Source organism: Ochotona curzoniae, unplaced genomic scaffold (genome assembly GCF_017591425.1).
Source record: "Ochotona curzoniae isolate NIBS_2020 unplaced genomic scaffold, NIBS_Ocur_1.0 contig_1031, whole genome shotgun sequence".
NCBI classification, from domain to species: domain Eukaryota; kingdom Metazoa; phylum Chordata; class Mammalia; order Lagomorpha; family Ochotonidae; genus Ochotona; species Ochotona curzoniae.
In genome coordinates this window covers 331,637-349,961 of record NW_024464927.1, presented here as the reverse complement: position 1 = coordinate 349,961, position 18,325 = coordinate 331,637, and the positions used below count along the sequence as shown (strand labels likewise).

The 18,325-nt window shown below is 53.7% G+C and overlaps 2 protein-coding genes across 2 annotated transcripts in view; both read left to right on the top strand.

Annotated features, from left to right (window-relative positions):
* The window catches only part of LOC121164484 (MRN complex-interacting protein-like), an 813,414-nt gene that overhangs the window by 502,754 nt on the left and 292,335 nt on the right, over positions 1-18,325 (top strand). The window lies entirely within an intron of this gene.
* LOC121164323 (A disintegrin and metalloproteinase with thrombospondin motifs 2-like) overlaps positions 1-18,325 on the top strand; it is a 180,963-nt gene that overhangs the window by 541 nt on the left and 162,097 nt on the right. Inside the window, exon 2 of the mRNA XM_040992462.1 lies at positions 651-1,048. Coding sequence (XP_040848396.1) covers positions 651-1,048 — 398 coding nt within the window. The remainder of the gene's footprint in view (positions 1-650; positions 1,049-18,325) is intronic.

Sequence of the window (18,325 nt, the reverse complement as noted above, 5' to 3'; positions counted from 1 at the left end):
GGCTTTGCTGGGGCGCCCCAGAGCGGGATCCCCGGAGACCGGCGGGACCCTGCTCCGTGCCCTGCTTGCCCTAGGGTGCGCGCGGTTGGGGGGGGGGGTGGTGCGGGAGCCGGCTGCAGGCTGACCGAGCACCGGACAAGGAGGACAGGCGGCCTGTGCTCCGGGGGGGGCTCCAAGTCAGCGGCGAGGGCGCTCGGGCCGCGGGAGCAGCCGAGGGGACGAGGTGCACTGACGGGGGCCAGCGGGGTTTGGCTTCGGAGCAGCCCCTCATCCTGCCAAGGACGATGGGCTCAAGGGGCCGGGGACGCTCTGCTGGAGTCCGTCCTCTGGGGAACTGCGAGAAGGAACTAATGGAGCCCTGGTCCCGGATCAAGGCAGGGAGGAGAGCTCTTGGCTGGCAGGGTCCCGGAGGGGCACGGCCGGGCCCCGAGGTGGGGGCGGGAAGGGCGGCTTGATTCTGGAGCGGGGGGCTTTGCTAACATCCTTTCCTGATTGCGAGAAAGCCCGGGAAGTGTAGGAGCTTCTGAGGGGCCGCAGGGCGGAAGGAATGGCCCTTCCCCTGGCAGTGGGGCGGGGCTGGGGGCTGCCGCGTTCACTCGCGGTCCTAGGGCTCACGGTCTCGGCGGGTCTAACGCCCTTCCCTGTTGCAGGAGGGCCCCTCGGGCCCGCAGCGGAGCGCATCCTGGCGGTGCCGGTGCGCACTGACGCCCAGGGCCGCTTGGTGTCCCACGTGGTGTCGGCAGCAACGACGGCCGGGGTGGGAATACGAGCCCGCAGGGCTGCCCCTGTGGGGACCCCGGACTTCCCCGGAGACAGCGAGGAGGATGCCGGTGGCCGCCTCTTCTACAATGTCACCGTCTTCGGCCGAGACCTGCACCTGCGGTTGCGGCCCAATGTCCGCCTCGTGGCGCCTGGCGCCACGGTGGAGTGGCAGGGTGACTCTGGCGCCACCCGCGTGGAGCCCCTGCTTGGGACCTGCCTCTACATCGGAGACGTGGCGGATCTGCCCGTAGCCTCCTCCGTGGCGCTCAGCAACTGCGACGGGCTGGTAAGTGCGCGCTGGCTCCTTTCTGAGCCTGGGTTTGGGAATGGGGTTGCCCGGCAAGTCCTTGGAGAAGGCAGAACATGGACTGAGACCACATCTGCATCTCGACTGGGATGGGAGAGCAGGAGGGGACCCCAATGAAGAGATTGGCTGGAAGGCAAGTTATTTCTGCTGATCTGAGCAGGGGTGGTTTATGTAGTCAGAGGTGGGGTCAGGTCCCCCAAAGTGCTTGCCAAGTGGCAGAGCATGCGTCCCTGTGCTTGCTGACGCCCGTGTGTGTGGCACAGGCGGGGCACCCATTCGCACAGATGATTTGGATTGGCAGGGTGTGCAAGCACGTGCTGTTGCCTGCCTCCCGTGCAGGTGTGTGCTTGTGGGGTCTGTGCTGTGTAAAACTGTGGAAGTGTTTCAGCCTGTGTAATATGTATGTGTGGGGGGGGGCGTATGTGCTGACAGACTATCTCTTTCTGTGCGTGCTGATAGTGCCAGCCCAGGAATCAGGCATTGGCGCTCGAGTGCCCAGTTACTCTGCAACCCCTGGCTGACCGGGAGCCACTGCTTTTGATGCTGTGGTTTCCTGTTGAACTCCAGCTGCTTATTTGAAAAGTTGGTTTTCCTCTCTATTTTGAGCCAAGGGGAGCATTTGGAAATGAAGGCTCTAGTGCCTGTGGGCTTTTGATGTTGTTGGGGTAGCCCATGAGAGACAGGAGACAGACTGGGTGGGATGGAGTAGGGTGGGCTGGGACCTGGTGGTGGGGTGGACTCCCACAACTGCCTGAGCCCCCCAGTGTGGCCTGGGGGCCCACTGAGACTCTGGCTTCGTACCAGAGGGCCTCTGAGGAAGCATGGATCGATTCTCAGGGAGGAAGCTGACATTGGCGCTGCTGTGTCCGGCTGCCCAGAGGCCTGGCATGGGCAGAAGCCACTGCAGTTTTTTCTATTTTAGATTGGGTGTGTGGTGGGCATGCCCTGCTGGCTGACATCTGCTGCCACCCACCGTGGTTCCGCCCCTGACCGTTCCTGCCGCCTGCCCTGCTGGCCACCCCACCCCACCTGCCCCCGCCCTAGCCCCAGCACATTGAGCCTCAGCCGGCCGGATTGCCCCACTGTCTGCAGCCCCGTGATCGACCAGTGAGCTGCAGGAGATTTATGTCACTTGTTGCTTTGGAAAAAGAAAAATCGCTGCTTTAGATTGGAGTTCCTTAGCAGCCAGGCACATTACAGCCAACTCTAGAAAATGTCCTTGGGCTAACGTGGTGCATCCCTCTTGGCCTTGAGGACATCCTGGGACTCATAGAACATCCTGGAGCGGTCTAGCTGCATGCATGCATTCATTCATTCGTTTGTTTGATGATTCATTTGTTCAGCTAGCATCTTAGGTGTTTTTTGGGGACCGGTCAGCTATGCTGCCGGCCTAGAAGGCCTTCAGAGAGCTCATGTCTGCAGGGTAGCTGAAGGGAGCCAGTCAGGGCTTTGAGAGTAGGCTCCTAGGGGGCTGACTGAAAGAGGTCTGGAAGAATGGGTTGTCAGCTATCAAAGGCACATGTGGGCATTTTGTGCGGAGGAAGAGCCACCCGGTGTGAATTGGCCTGGGCAGGAAAAGGCAGGCAGAGATGGCACCGGTACCGGACAGACGCGCACAGAGGCACAAGGCAGAGCTCAAAGGAGTATGGGGGTGGGGAGGGGTGGTGCAAGGGAGGCTGGACCTGCCTGAGTGGCCTCAAATGCCTTGAGACATGGTGTCATCACTCCATCTCCCTTCCTAGAGGTGTCCGTTTGGGTTTTGCTTTTCAGCTTGCAGGTGCCTTTGTGTTTCTGTGAGGAACCTACTGGCTGGTGAATGCCGTGCATGGCACCCTCATGGAGGCCCCTTAGGGGAGGTGTGCTCATCTTTGGTGCACAGAGGAAGCCCCAAGACTGCGAGAAGCTGCAAACCTTGCCCAGGACCATACTGCTGGTGAAGCTGGGATTCTGGCCTGGGTCTGGGCAACCCCTTATCCTCACAGTGCTTCTAAGTCTCGGTGGGGGGCGGGGAAGGATGCTGGGACGCAGGGTTATTGCTATGCTCTCACTGTGGGAAATGCATGGGCTGCAGCCAGCTACACACAGCCCTCTCCCGCTCTTCCTTGCCATGTGGCTGAGGGCACCTTGCTGGTGAGTCATGCATGGGGATCCCAGGGATCCTGTTAGCACGCAGCTGTGCCTGAGGAGGCTCTTGCTCCTGGGGATACCCATTGAGAAGCATGGCTCCTCTGCAGCCATTTCTGCTCTGGGAACACTTGCGGGCTTGCCCTGGGCACCGCACTTGCTTGCTGTGTGCAACCTGCACATGCCAGCACTCACCCTTGGGCTCAGAGGTGTGTGCACAGCTTGGGGTGGGGAGGTCCCCTCTCTGGTCTCTACATGTTGCTGTAGTGGAATACCCTCCCAGACCCCTCCTCACCCATCATCCTGCACTGCGCACACAGACCAGGCACAGGAGCCTTTCTCTAGACATTTGGAGACCACAGCAGGCAGCTGGGCTCCTGTTGCTCAAGGTGGGGATGATTCTGTCTCCAAAGACATAGGCAGGTGAGACCTGCCTGATGTCCCACCCCCGCCTGGGGCACACCCTTGCTCAGCTGTCTGCCTGGCCCCAAGTGTTTCTCTGATTTGAAAGCGGGTAGTGGTTGCCATGTTAAGTCTTTTGACTTACCCAGATAAGGATTGTGCACATGATTGTGTCAACTGTGGTCCTCTCATTTTTGGGGGATGGATAAGCTGAGGCAGATTGGTTTCATGGAAAGGTAGAGCACCAGAGGGGGTTGTGGGGGACTCCTGGGTTCTTGTAGTTACTGGAGCTTCTCAGGTCAGAGCTGAGGCACCTGCTTGGTGTCTGCTGTTACTGATGTACACGATAACCTAAGGTGGTCTTCACTAAGATGTGCTCAGGTTAAGTGACAGGAAACCAGCCCATCTTGGATGAAGCATAAAGGGCCTTCCTGGGCACAGCTGGGAAGTCCTGGGAGTTCAGGCATGGCTGCATTCAGAGACTCAGAACTTGCTGTGTGTTTCTCAGACCTGCTGCTCTCTGTGTTCATTTTGTTTTAGAGATTTATTTACTTATTTATGGAAAAATGGAAAGAGAAAGAAAGAGAGAGAACTGATCATCTTCTGGTTCATTCCCGAAATGGCTGCAACACCTAGTCTGGGTCAAGCCAGAGCCAGAACCCAGAAGCATCCATGTGGGTGGCAGGTGCAACACTTGGGTCATTCCCTAGTGTCTTCTTAGGTGTGTCAGCAGGAAGCTGGATCAGAAGTAGAGTTGCCAGTCTCCCTGGTGCACCAAGGTGGGATGTTGAAGTTGCAACTGTCAGCTTCCTCCACTGGTTTTGTGTTCATTTTGACATGCTTTCCATCCTCTGGGGACCACTCAGGCCTAACTTGCCTGCCAAGGAGACAGACTCTAAAATGGAGACCTGGATGATGCATGCCAGAACCCTGGGGAGGGTTCTCTTGAGGTCTGTGCTGTGCGCCTGGCACTGATCTCACCCACATGTGGGACCAGTGATAAGGGTCAGATCACCCTGACTCAGGAATGAAAGGGACTGGAGTGTGGGGGCAGGCACAAGCATTGCCAGCCCTCCCCCACGCCTGCCCCACCCAGGCTGCAAGCTCCTGGGATGCACTCTGACTTCCCCTTTCCTGGCTCCACCTGGACATCCTGTATTCCTCCAGAGGAGCCCAGGTCTCCCTATTCTCTCCAGATCACAGCTCCAACCATCCCAGAGATGTTAGGACCCAGGTCCCAGCTCCCTGCTGCATAGATTCCCCAGTGGTTCCTCCCTGAGGTCTCTCCCCTGCATGACCCTCCTCCCAAAACTTGTGTACCTCCTTCTGAGTGGCACTCCAGACCCCCCATTTTGGGACTCAGCCTAGGAGCCCCCAGCCTCAGCTGTCCCTGCGTCCCCCTTACATCTGCATTACCGGTACATTGTCCTTTCTGTTCCTCTCACTCTGGACTGACCCTGAGCCTTTGTAGCTGTATCCTTGCCCTGGCTACTCTGTTGTTCTCAGCTGAAGCGGCACCATGTCTGGGACAAACCCAAGCAATACCTTCCTCGTACCTCTGGCTGTGTCTGCAGGGTAAAGCTGAGAGTTTGGAAGGTATGCAGGGATGGAAGAGTGAAAAGGGGGTGGTGCTCCTATGGAGACCTTGTGCTCCTGCAGTCTAGGGCTGTTCCCCCAGCCCCCCACTTCCTGGTCTTCTCAGTGGGGGTAGGTCCTGGAGAGTGGGCCAGAGCACTGCTGCCCTTCCCACAGGACGATGCTTGTGCCTGCATGTTCTTGGCCCTGGTAGAACCCCAAGATCACCTCCTCTGGCTCAAACTCAACTGAGTAGGGAAGGGAAGCCCCCATGGGTTATCTGGGTCAAGGGCTGGATGGGCAGGGGGCAAGGAGACCTGGAGCTCTGGTCACCGCTCACCTGGCCCTGGTTAACTCACTCTTCTTGCCCACTGAATTTGTTGGGGTGGCAAGTGATGACTCTAAAAGCAGGGCTTTCATACTCAGGTACCTTGGGGGCCAGGTAGGGATGAGACAGGGCCTGTGGAGGGAGAGGGTGGTCCTGTCTAGCCCAAGCCCCATCCATGGCCCCATGGCCTTACTGCCAGCCCTCCCTCGGGCCTCCAGAGAGGCAGCACTTCTGTGCCATGTCTTGGACCCTCTGGGAGTTGTCTGGGCCCAAGAGGCCAGGCTCTCATGAGGAAGCCATGGTGGTAGCTGGTGGAATGCTGGGTATAGTGCTGGTGTCAGGATCCTGGGCTGGCCTGGAATCCCGGTGATGACCTTGGGGGTCAGGGGCTGAAGAACTCGGCCTGACTGACCATATCACCCTTTTCTCTCCGGGGCTATTTTTTTGCGAGGGGTGGGAAGGCAACAGATGGGGCTTTCCTGGGACCCTTTTCTTAGTGGAGTGTGGCTGGGGAGCACTGGGCACTGACTTGTGGCTGCCAAGACCAGGCTCACTTGTTGGGCTGGGGTTTGTGTTCTGGGTGGCCAAGCCACAGCCAACAGGTCCATTGCCTGACCTCCAGCATTTGTACTCTGCATCAAATGGTTATGGCCAAGAAGGCCTCTAAAGGGCCTGGCATGATGGCTCAATGGTTAAATCCTCACCTCAGAAGCCCCAGAATCCTATATAGGCATCGGTTCATGTCCTGGCTACTCTACTTCCCATCCAGCTCCCTGCAGGAGAGGGCAACCTGTGTGGGAGACCTGGAAGAAGCTCCCACCCCCTGGCTTTGGATCAGGTCAGCTCTGGCCATTACAACCATTTGGGGAGTCAACCAGTGAATGGAAGATCTTTCTCTGTGTCTCTCCTCAGTAAATCTGATCTGTCTTTTCAATAAAAATAAACCAATCATTAAAAATAACAAAAGAAATGAAAGAAGGCCACTGAGGGTTGGTGGGCTTAGCTTGGGGACATTCTAGATTGAGCAGCAACCTGAACCCCACTTGCTGGTCCCCCCGTGTGATTGCTCCCGAGGGGAACTCCTGACTGTGTGTGTGACTGTCCTCGCATCTTGCATGGCCCAGAGATAGCATGTGGAAGAGAGGAAGGACTTATTTTCTGCAGGTTTCCCACACAGCCCTGAACATTGCTTTGATTGAATAGACATAGGTGCCGGGACCTTTCTGTAAGCAATCACTGTGGCTCTGGGAATGTAACTTGCTGATTGTGGCTTGAGTCACATGTTCCACCCCATGGCCCGGTGTGGTAATGAGGGAAGCAAGGGCTACTGGGAGACAGAGCCTGGCAGTGTGGCCTCATCCCCGTTGCTGGGCCTGAGCTGAGGCCCTCTGCTCTAGGGGTCAGGGGTGTCCCAGGAGCCATCCTCTGGTCAGGCTGCTTCTTTCTTACACAGGGGTCCTGTCCCAGCCAAGCCCTGCAGTATTTCTATGAGCCAGGCATGGCTCCAATTCTATAGGGAGTGAGCCTGGGCTCTGGGAATGTATGCAGCTCCCCAGACCCTCGCCTTGGGATTCTTTAAGGAAAGGGAGGCCCTTGCCTGATCCTACGGGGCACCAGCTTGTCCTGGTCTGTCCTCCCACAGCGATCTGTCCCTTGTCTTGCAGTTCTTCTGACCTGAGGACCAGGTCTCTTGGCACCCCTGTGGCCTGGGCCTTCTCACTCTGGAGTCTTCAGATAGATTTACAGGGTACTCATCTTCCTGGGATCCTGGGACTCTATGGGCAAGGCAAGCAGGTCTTGGTTAGACTTTCTTCTCTGGCATGTGCAGGCTGCATGACCTTGTTCACCCGTGCCTGGGGTGTGTGTGCCTTTGCCTGTCCTATATGAAGGAATATATGGGTACATAGGTGTGCATGTGTCCCTGTACATGTGCACCCAAATCTGTGCATGTGAGCATGTGCAGTGTGTGTGCACTTGAACCTGTGTGAATGTGTATGAGCATTTAGGGGTGTCTGTGTATGCAGGTACCTCTGTGTGTGTGTGTGTGTGTGTGTGTGTGTGTGTGTGTGTGTGTGTGTGTGTAGGTGCTTGTGTATACACTTGAGTGAGTCTGTGTGAGTGTGTGTGAGCATTTAGATGTGTGTGTGTGTGTGTGTAGGTGCCTATGTATGCACTTGAGTGAGCCTGTGTGAGTGTGTGTGGACTTTGTTGTATCTGCATATGCGTGTGTGTAAGCATGTGCATGCTCTTGGCAGTGTTTCCTGAGAGGGAAAGGGGTTGAGGTGGGGTGGCTGTGCATTTTGTTCCCCTTCCACTGGGGGGCGCTCTGGAACAGGAAGTTCAGGCAGGCAGGCGTCTCCGGCTTTGCTGCATATGTCTTTTATTAAATGTCAGCTGTTCACCGGGCCTGTGGTGCTGCCATTAATATGGAGAAGTTATTACCGGGCCTGGAGCCGGCTCCTCAGGCTCATCTGTGAATTTCAATTACGATGCATGCTGTCTTCATGGCTGCAGAGTAGGATGCATGCTTCTGCTTTCAGGTATAGAGGGCTGGGGTGTCAAGTACTGGGGTTCAGACCCTGCCAACAGGCCAGCAGGCTCTCAGGCTCCTCATTGCCTCCCCTTACCTCCAATCCCGCCCTAATTCCGTGGTTATCAGGGGCAGCAGAGCACTTGTGTGCCAGAGCAGCTACAGGTCCACAGCCAGCTCTGTCCCCTTGCAGCTGTGTGGCCTGCACACAGATGTAGCACAGCACACCCCACCTCAGAGCAGCACCCCCTCTCTGGGTTTTGGGCACATGGGGATATAGTGCCTTCTCAGGCCAGGCCTGGGTTTGGGCAGTTTTTGCATTTCCCTACCTCTAAGATGACACCAAAATAGGATGTGCTGTAACTCTCTTGTGTCACTGCTGACCAAGAGGTAGGAGATATTCTCATTGCACCTGCCATGAGGTGCCTCAGAGACAGACCCCTGCAGTGGAGGCCCAGCTCTGACAGCCCTGCTCTGTCCTGGTTGCTATCCTTTGCGCAGGAAGGAGCCCTTCTCCTGCCTGGCCATTGCTTTGCCTGAGTCACGGTGACCAAGCACTATCTGGTTAGTATTGTCCCATCCTCACTCCAGGGTTGGGCATGTGTCTCGCTGATGCCCAAGCTGCATGCTCAGCCCTCTCTGGCCCTTTTGCACATGCTCTCACTCTTCATGGTCACATCTTGGGAGACATTCTGAGTGGCGAAGGTCTCCACCTGAGAGGCACTATCACTGCCCAGGGAAAGCGATGGCTGTGTGGAATTTGTGTCCAGCTTTGCTGTGTGCCATACGAGACCAGCCACCCCATGGTTCTGAGACCAGACAGTTTCATCTGGCTTTGCAGGTTTCAAATGTGAAAAAAGTGTGTGTGAGAATTCTGAACAAGGGGCTTGATGACTGTGGGATAACTGGTCCCAGCACACTGTCCATTGCTGCCTTGTGAATTCCATTCCAGGGAAGCAGGGCAATACTGGAGAGGGCTGTGGGTGCCAGCGTGACCAGCCTTCAGCAGCTCTGTGAGCCAAGTATTCAAGGATTCATCTCTGAATTTGAAGGTTTTTCCTTTGAAGACAGGGATGGGGAACCCCAAGAAAACCATCTGTACACTTCATGCCAAGTTGACCTAAGGTCCACTGGCCACTGTGGCAGGTACCTCTGCTTGCGTCATGCAAAGTTCCTGAGGTCTGTGAACATGCATGTTTATATGGGGCTTCTTGGCAGGGTTCATGGAATAAATTAAAACAGAGTTTATGTTGGTGCCACAAAACTTGAATTCCATGTCTTTAAAAGGTGTTCAAAAAGTCCCTGAACATGCTTACTATGGAAAGATAATAGGGATTGGTACTGGGGTATGGCATATTAAGTGCTTTCTGTAATGGCAGGTTCCCATATAGATGCTGACTTGAATTCTCGCTGCTCTGCTTTCAATCCAGCTTCCTGCTGGTGCACCTGCGAAAGCAGCAGAACTTGACCTACGTCCTTGGATCCCTGCACCCATGTGCATCTGTGTGGGAGACTCAGATGGAATTTCAGCCTTCTGATTTTGGCCTAACCAGCCTGGCTGTTGGAAACGTTTGGGAAGTGAATCAGCAGATAGATTTCTCTCTCTCATTTTTTTTTGTCTCCCCCTGTCTCTCCCTGTCTGTAATTCTGCCTTTCAAATAAATAAATCTTTAAAAGAAAAAGCTATATATGAGTTTCAACTTTTGGGGGGCACCAAAATAAACTTGCTTTTAAATTCCTCTTTTCACAATGTTTGAGAAAAACCTTATGCGTGTGTGCGTGTCATTTTTTCCCCCCTTCTTTCTAGTTATGTCACATCTCCATTCCTTTGAGATGAGTCTTGGGGTTATGTGTATTCCAGACTAATTCTGTTTTTCTGTCAGTCTGTACTGCATCCATCCATTTCCCATTACTATAATGAAATGCCTGAGACTGGATTACATAGAAAGGAGGTTTATTTAGCTTTTAGTGTTGGAGGCTGCCAAGTCCAAACAGCATGGTCCTGGCTCTGGTGAAAGCTGTGCCACTCCAGAGAGGACAGTGGCTGCATGGTGACAAGGAGCTGAGAGCACTGTGAAAATCGGCACTTTGCCATCTCATCGCCACCCACCAGGCCCACCTCTGAGAGTTCCTCTGGGCTCAGGGCACCACACTTGAGCACCCACCATTTCATTGCTACCCACCAGGCCTACATCTGGGAGGTCCCTCAGGTTCACAGCACCACACTGGAAGCTAGAGCCCTGGTGGACACACTCACACAGTGGCATGTGTCCATCAGTTGTGTGTGTGAAGTAGTGAGAGCTCACATGTTGGAGACTGGGAAGCTGCTCTGTGCAGTCCCATGGTGGTAAGCTAGGTGAAGCCCTGAAGCACAGGATGTGACTGTTCCCAGTGGAAGTACACACCTGGCTGCCCAAAGTTTGTGTGTGAAGATGAAGAGGAATTCGCTGAGAAAGTGCTGGCTGCAGATTGAAATGATAGCATGCTGGATCTGTTGGGGTTTTAACAAAAATATGTCTAACGTCAATTCCCCCTGTGCTTCTGCCTTTCCTCTCTCCTGCCTTCCCTTCCTTCTCTCCTCTCCCTTTCTTCATTTTCTCTCCCTCCTTCCCCCTCTCCTTCTTTCTTCCTCTCCCTCCCTCCCGCCCACCAACATTTCTCACACATGGTAGGGCTGCAGAAGTCGCCCTGTGTTCCCCCAGACAGTGCCAACCCAGCCTTGTTGCTGGACATGTACTCCTTTGCTGTAAGTCCTTCACACAGTTTTCTCAGCTGGTCACATATGTTTATTCTTCTTGATGAATTTTAGAATTGTTTTGTCAGGTTTGAAAATCCCTTGGGAGTTTGATTGACATTAAACTTTGAGGCTAATTACAGAAGGAATTGACATAATTTACAACCTTTACCAGGAACATGGTGTATTTCCTGATTTATTTAATTCTGCTATATTGTTGCCTCATACAGTATTTTACATTGTTGTTTTGGTTTTTAAATACAGGCTGCCCATTATTCTGAGTCAAGGTTATTTCAAGGATTTGGTTTTTCTTTTTGCCATTGAGAATTGAATCCTTTCCATCTGTATTTGGTATCCAGGAAGGCCACTGGTTTTTATACGATCATGTTTTATCAAGTGACTTGAGGGAACTCGTTAACCCTTTGCTCTCTTTGTGGATTCCCTCGGGTTCTCAGGTTACAGAGATGTTTTGACTGCGGATGATAAGTTTTGGCTCCTGGTTTCCCACCTGGGTCACCTGGACCCTTCCTTTCCAGGGCTGTGAGCTCTGGCGGTGGCTGTGGTGGCAGCATGGCTGCGCATCCTCCTTGGTGCCTGGCTCTAATGGGAATGCTCGGGGCGCTTCTCTGCTTAATATAATGTGTGCGTGCATGTGGATTAAGATGGATTGCAGGTGAAGGCAATATCCTCTGAATGCTAGTTTGCTGTGATCCTGGTTTCATCGGCAAAGAAGCAGAAATTTGCATATCTCCCCAGCCCTTTCCCACTCCCCTCACCAGCCAGCCAAAGGCATTGCTATCCCCTCTATCCTGTACTACCCCCTGCCAATACAGTCCAGTACCCTGTTCCCAGCACATGGGGTACAAGGCTTTGCTGAAAGTGCTGCTTCTGGTAGGATGGGCCCCGCCCCATGGTTGGGGGGGTCTTCCATCTTGAATTGTGGACTACTTTTCTACACCTGCACCCCATCCTCCCTCTCACAGGGGCCCTGGCTCCATTCCCAGCTCTGTCCCTCCAGGGTCTGAGAGATTCTGGTCAGCCTCGGCTGGGCCAGGGGTGTGTGCCTTTTCTGGTTCCCTCCTCCCCCGACAGCTGTCTGCAGAGCAGGATGCATGGCTGCTGACCCAAGACCAGCCACGGGGTATAGGAGTCCATGGCCCAGAGCCCTCCGGACTCCCAGCCATGATGCTGCCTGACTCCTAGGGCATGTGCTCATGTGACAGCAAGGGTCAGTAAGGCTGGCTGGGCTGGGCCAGGAAGAAAGGAATTGATGACCGATAGGGGCAGGAGGGATGGTCAGGCCTGCTGGCAGGTAAGGATGCAGGAAGTTGCCATGGGGGTGGTGGCTCCTGCCTGTACTTGGGTTCCCCACTTGGGAGTTTACGGTCCTAGAAGAAGGACTGGCCCCTTGCAAGCTCATCTCCTAGGCTTTCACTGTGGGCAGCAGGGGCAGTGGAGATGGTGGGAAGCTGGTGTTTCATTTCTGGAACTCCATGAACCCTGGGCACTGATCTACAGACTGGGTGGGGCCTGCTTCTCTGTGACCCCTGGTGGGCCCCCAGCCCCTTCCCTTTGGCTGAGGCCTGGCCACTGGTCTGAACTCAGCAGCCTCAAGCTAAGGCCTGACCTTCCCTGTGACCACTAACTATGATAGATGAGGGCTTGTTCTTCAGCCTCCACTCCCAGCTCAGACCTCCTGAGTGACAGGAGCAGCTTTTGTCGCACTACTCTCCCTGCGCTCCCTGGTGCTGATGCCCCTGGAATCACTCCAGTTGGTTGGAGGGCAGTATTGGAGGGAAGAGAGGGACTCTTGGATGATAATGAGATGACTTCTGGTGGGGGGGGGTGCTTGTACAATTCCAGGGGCAGGATTAAAGTGGGCACCCTTTAGTAGTACCCTCCCACCCTCCAGGGAGGGGAGTAATAGCACTTGTTGGAGACCTCTAGGGCTGCAGAGTGGAAGCCACTATGCAGTTATGGCCAGGTGGGACCATTGTAACAAACTGTGGAGGGCTTGGACTGTAGACTGGAGGTCAGCATCAGCCAGGCGGGCCTGAGTGCTTTCACCCTGCAGGGTCTGTGCTCAACTGCTCTAAGCTGTGCCTCCCCTACTACACCTCTGCCACCAATTCCCCCACAGCCCCAGTTGCAGCTGCAAGGAGAGCTGTCAGGTGAGGGGAGGAGAGCCTTGTGGGGGTTCCACCTCTGGATCCCTGGCCCACCCCTCCCTTCTCTCTTAGAAGCCCTTCTCTCTTCTTCCTCCCTTCCCCTGTCCTTCTCTCAGCCTCTTCTTTCCCAGAGTCTTGGGCTGGGATGCTTGTTGGGGTGGGATAGCTCAGGACTAGGGGCATCAAAGGCAAAGCCAGGGGAAGCTGCAGGGAGGCTGCTGGCCACAGAGGGTGGCTCTGCTGTCTTTGTAGGCTCTAGTGTCAATCTGCCCTGATTGACTGGTGAGGCTCAGCGTCCTCACTTGTGGCTTGAGTGACGTCTGTCTGCCTGCCTGTCTGCCCAGCCTCTTCACTCTGCCCTGCTGGCGTCCCGTTCTTCTGGCTCTGCCAGCGCTGTCAAACCTTTCCCGTGGATTCCTTCTGTCGACTCATGTTGTAGACAAGAGTCAGGCTTTCAAAGAAGTTCTTTGTTCACTGTGTTGCTTTCTTCCTGATCTGACTGTTTAATATTCAGTTCCCTGACTCAAGTGATGCTTGTGCATTGCTGCATTTTTTTTTTAAGATGGCTAACGCTGCCCCTTCCTTTAGGAATCTCTGCTCTCCATCTTCGTAAACTTCCAGGAGGTGATCTGGTTTATTTCTGGTCTCTCTGTTTTATCTATCTATGTATTTATTTATTTATTTGCATGAGTCCCAGGCTCTTCCATCATTGTTGCTTAGGAATGTGTTCAAATAGCTGATCACCATCATGGATCAAGGATCACCATTGTGGCTAAGAAAAGGTTGCAGCTGGTTTGGCCCACTTTCCAGGTGGCTTTTGGGTTTGTTTTCATGATCTGAAGCTGCCTCCAGTGAGGCTCTTCCTTCTGGCTGTTACCTGTCTCACATAGCTGGGCAGCCAGCAGCACCGTCTCAGCTAATCTTTGCTGAGCAAGTGATCGACATCTTCATGATGTTTAATTTTCAGAGGGAAATGAGAACATTGATTTGAATCTCTGAAATGTATCCCAGTAGGCTTATTCCTTGGTTTTAGAATTTTATTGCCATTACAAATAGAATCTTTTCCATTACATTTTACAGTGATTATTACAGATATCTAGGAATACATTTTTTTAAAAAAGATTTATTTATTTGAAAGGTAGAGTTAGAGTGAGAGAAATAGAGGGGAAAGAGAAGAGAGATCTTCCATTTGCTGGTTCACTCTCAAGATGGCTGAAACAGCCAAAGTTGGACCAGGTACTCCATTTGTATCTTCCATGTGGGTGGCACAGGCCCTAGTACTTGGATACTTTTTTTCTCTGCCCTTCCGGTGCATTAGCAGGGAATTAGATTGGGAGTGGAGCAGCCAGGACTCGAACTGGCACTCATCGCGTGGGATGCCCATATCACAAACGCAGCTTAGCTTGCTGTGCCACAATGCCAGCTCCGAGGGATACTTTTGATGTACAACATGTGCATGATCATTTCCTCAGAGCACGTGGCACCTACTTGTTGCAGCTGAATGATATTCTCTAAATCTTTATGTCTCCCTTACCCATGAGCAAACAGAGCAGATACCAACGATGTGTTTGCAGAAATGCGGCCCAACACTTGGCGAACCCCAGCCCCAGCACTGCTGCTGCCCTGATGTGACCCCCGGCCTCTCACCTTGTGCTTCTGCTCACTGGCTCCCAGCGGCTGGCATCTCACCCTGTGTTTCAGCATATCAGTCTTCCGCAATGGCAGTGGCATGGATACAAACCACAGATAATCACCAAAAATCCTTTCAAAATAAATCTCTTGCTTGGATGTTTCCCATGTTTGCATTCCCAGATATCCAAGGGTCTAAATTTATTTTGCAACTAAATGTTTTCATGGAGTTCCTTATCGTTATTTTTTTCTTTCTCTTTGGATTTCTTTGTGTGCATGCGGGTAGGGAGGCTTTTCTAAGCATGCAGTCATCTTCTGCAATTCATAATATATCAGTGTGTGAATATATTCATTCACTTTCTTACTATGTGGGCTAGATTGTTCAATGGAATTTGAGTAGTTTTGCTTTTTGAGTCCTTCTGTATGGGAGCCACAACTGTGTGGCCCCCTCCAGGCATCTAACCCAGCATCTAAGGAAGCGGAGGCCCAGGGTGACAGCCCAAGTGGACAAGTCAAGTTCGAACTTGTGCCAGGGAGCTTTTCCTTTCCCTGCCGTGTTGCATCTGGTAGACCCTCACCCTGGGACATGCCTTGCATGGTTTTGTGCGTCCCTTTGGGGCTGGGGAGCAGCTCTTAACCCTTGGTGGGCTGGGACGTACCCTTGACACTTCCAGACCCCTGCTGTGGCTAGGAGTAGTGTGCCCAGACATGTACAAGGTCAGGTGTGGCACTGCGAGAGCAGCTGCGTATGCCATATTTCTGCTGTGACTGTGGTTCCAGGGGCCACTTTCAGGAGATGGTTAGCGCGTAACCTGGGAGTTTCATGCACATGTGGATTTAGGAGCTCTGATGGCATTCCTGTCTTGCCCCTTCCCAATGAGCTCCTATTCTGAGCTTGCCTGTTCCTGTCGTGCAGGGCGGGTGGCCTTGCATTCCCTTGAGCTGCCCCTCCCACCTACCCACGTCCAGCCACACCTGATTGCATTCCTGGTTACTAATAGATGTCTCCCAGAACTCCTAATGTTCAGTTTCTACAGAAAGCTTGTTGAGGAAAGAGTTGCTTGGCCCATGACCTGAGGGTTGGCAGTGAGCAGAGGCTCCACCTGCATTTGCTCTAGCTCTCCTATCATCTTCAGCCATGCCCATTTTCTGCTCACTTCCTTTGTGAGTACCTGAGACTCTGCCCGGCATCAAGGTGAGCTCTGCATGTGCTTTGGAGCAGGCTGTGTCTGCCTTCTTCCTTCCTGTGGCTTCAGTCAATGGCCCACTGGCTCTGGGCCAGATCCTGATGTGGCACCCAACTCCATCCAGTGTGACTCCAGTTCCCTCCAGCCCTGACCACATGTCCCGTTGTTCCTCTGTGAAGAGTAAAAGTCGGTTGCGGTGACTGCCTTGCCGGGTGGTGACACAGAGGATGACATTCAGCCTGGCCTTGGTGGCCAAGTATTGTTGTCACTTTGAAGTAATGGCTTCCTCATGGCGCGGTGGGTAGGAGCCAGGGCGTGAGGGGGCTGAAGCTCATGCTGCCAAGGGCTTGCTCTGTGGGGTGGCTGGGATGGGGTTGGGGAGGGGCACAGGCCTGGGTCAGCTTGTACCCTGCCCCTATCTTAGGACACTTGGCCAGGCCAGGCTGTGACTGTTCTGAAATGGAATTCCTGGGTCAGAATCAGGAGAACAGATGTTTACGGGAAGAGGCCAAGAACTGCTGACATCACCCAGAGTCCCTTAGGAGACAGCTGAGGCCGTGGGTGCCCCCCCAACAGCTTCCTGCTAAGACCACAGGCTCCTGGGCAGCTGCCAGACTGGGGGTGGACACACACATGCACATGCGTGCACACACACACACACACACACACACACACACACACACACACACACCTCCCCCTCCAGACTGTCCCCACCTGAACACAATTAGTTGGGATATGGAAAAGATTTCCATCTGGAAGGAGAGAGGAGGGTCTCACAGGAGGGTGGGGAGCTGGAAGCACAGGCCTAGGTGGAGCTGGATCCTGTGGGCGACAGGGGCAGTTTTCGTGGCTGGAAAGCAGGGACAGCTGTGGGCCAAGTACTGGGGACACACACATCCCTTCCTCCCGGTTGTCTGAGCCTGTCCTGGCCTTGACTGTGGAGCCTGTGATGAGAGGCCACTGGGCCTTGCCCTATCCTTCCCATCCATACTCATGCAGCCGATGCCTGCGGCACAGTGACCAGATTCAGACTCCTGTGGTTGCAAGTGACATAGAGCACAGTGTACATTTGCTTGGACCAGAGGGGGAACTTATGGGCCCTGGGAACCATTTCCACTCTGTCTCAATTGCAGTGGCACCCCTTAAGCAGCTCACTTGGCTTCCAGCCACTCGCCCAGGACCACCCAGCAGGATGTCAGCTGGTGATCTGACACTTTCTGTCATTGATTCAGGCTGGGTCATGTGCTAGACTTTCAGCAGCAAATCCCTGTAGTCAGGAAAAAGCTGGGTTTCAATAGGCCAGGTCTGGTCACACAACCATGTTAGGGGTAGAGTCTGTTGTCTGAACCGCTGCGCTGGGAGGGGTTGGGAAGGCTGGGCTCCTGCTGCATTTTCTGTCTCTGTGACCTCTGCCCTGGTTCCTGCTCCCAGCTTCACCTGCTCTCCGGTGATATTCAAACTGCCTCCATCCTGAGCCTTTGCTTCAGAACAACAGCTCCTTTTTGCCCACTGAGTATTGTACAGACCTTAAGACCAGCAGTCACCACATCTTTCCTTTTTGTTTATTTTTTAAATATTTATTTATTTTTATTTGAAAGTTAGATATACAGAGATAAGGAGAGACAGAGAGGAAGATCTTCCATCCAATGATTGACTCCCCAAGTGACCGCAACGGCTGGTGCTGTGCTGATCTGAAGCCGGGAGCCAGAAGCTCTTCCAGGTCTCCCATGCAGGTACAGGGTCCCAAAGCTTTGGGCTGTCCTCGACTGCCTTCCCAAGCCACAAGCAGGGAGCTGGATGGGAAGCGGAGCTGCCGGGATTAGAACCGGTGACCATATGGGATCCCGGAACAATCAAAGTGAAGACTTTAGCCGCTAGGCCATCGTGCCAGGCCCTCTTTTTGTTTATTTTAAAAGCAGATTTATGGGCCCGGCGCGGTGGCGCAAGTGGTTAAAGGTCCTCACCTTGCACGCCCGGGATCCCATATGGGTGCCGGTTCTAATCCCGGCAGCCCCGCTTCCCTTCCAGCTCCCTGCCTGTGGCCTGGGAAAGCAGTCGAGGACGGCCCAAAGCTTTGGGAACCTGCACCTGCGTGGGAGACCCGGAAGAGGCTCCTGGCTTCGGATCGGCATAGTATCGGCCCGTTGCGCTCACTTGGGGAGTGAATCATGGGACGGAAGATCTTCCTCTCTGTCTCTCCTCTCTGTATATCTGCCTTTCCAATGAAAAAATAATAAAAATAAATCTTTCAAAAAAAAAGCAGATTTACACAGAGATGGAGATCTATTCGCTGATTCACTCCCATAATGACAATGGCTAAAGCTGGGCCAAAGCTGGTAGCCAGGAGCTTCTTCTGGGTCTCCTGTGTTGATACAGGGATCCAAATATTTGGGCCACTCTCCATTGCTTTCCTTGGTGCATTGGCAGGGAGCTATACTGGAAGTAAGACAGCCAAGATGGGAATCAGCATGCATACGAGATGCTGGCACCACAACACAGTGGCTTTACACATGGTGCCACAGCGTTGGCCCCCAGTCCCTGTTTTTTCTAGCCATCATATTCTCACCTTCCTTCTATGC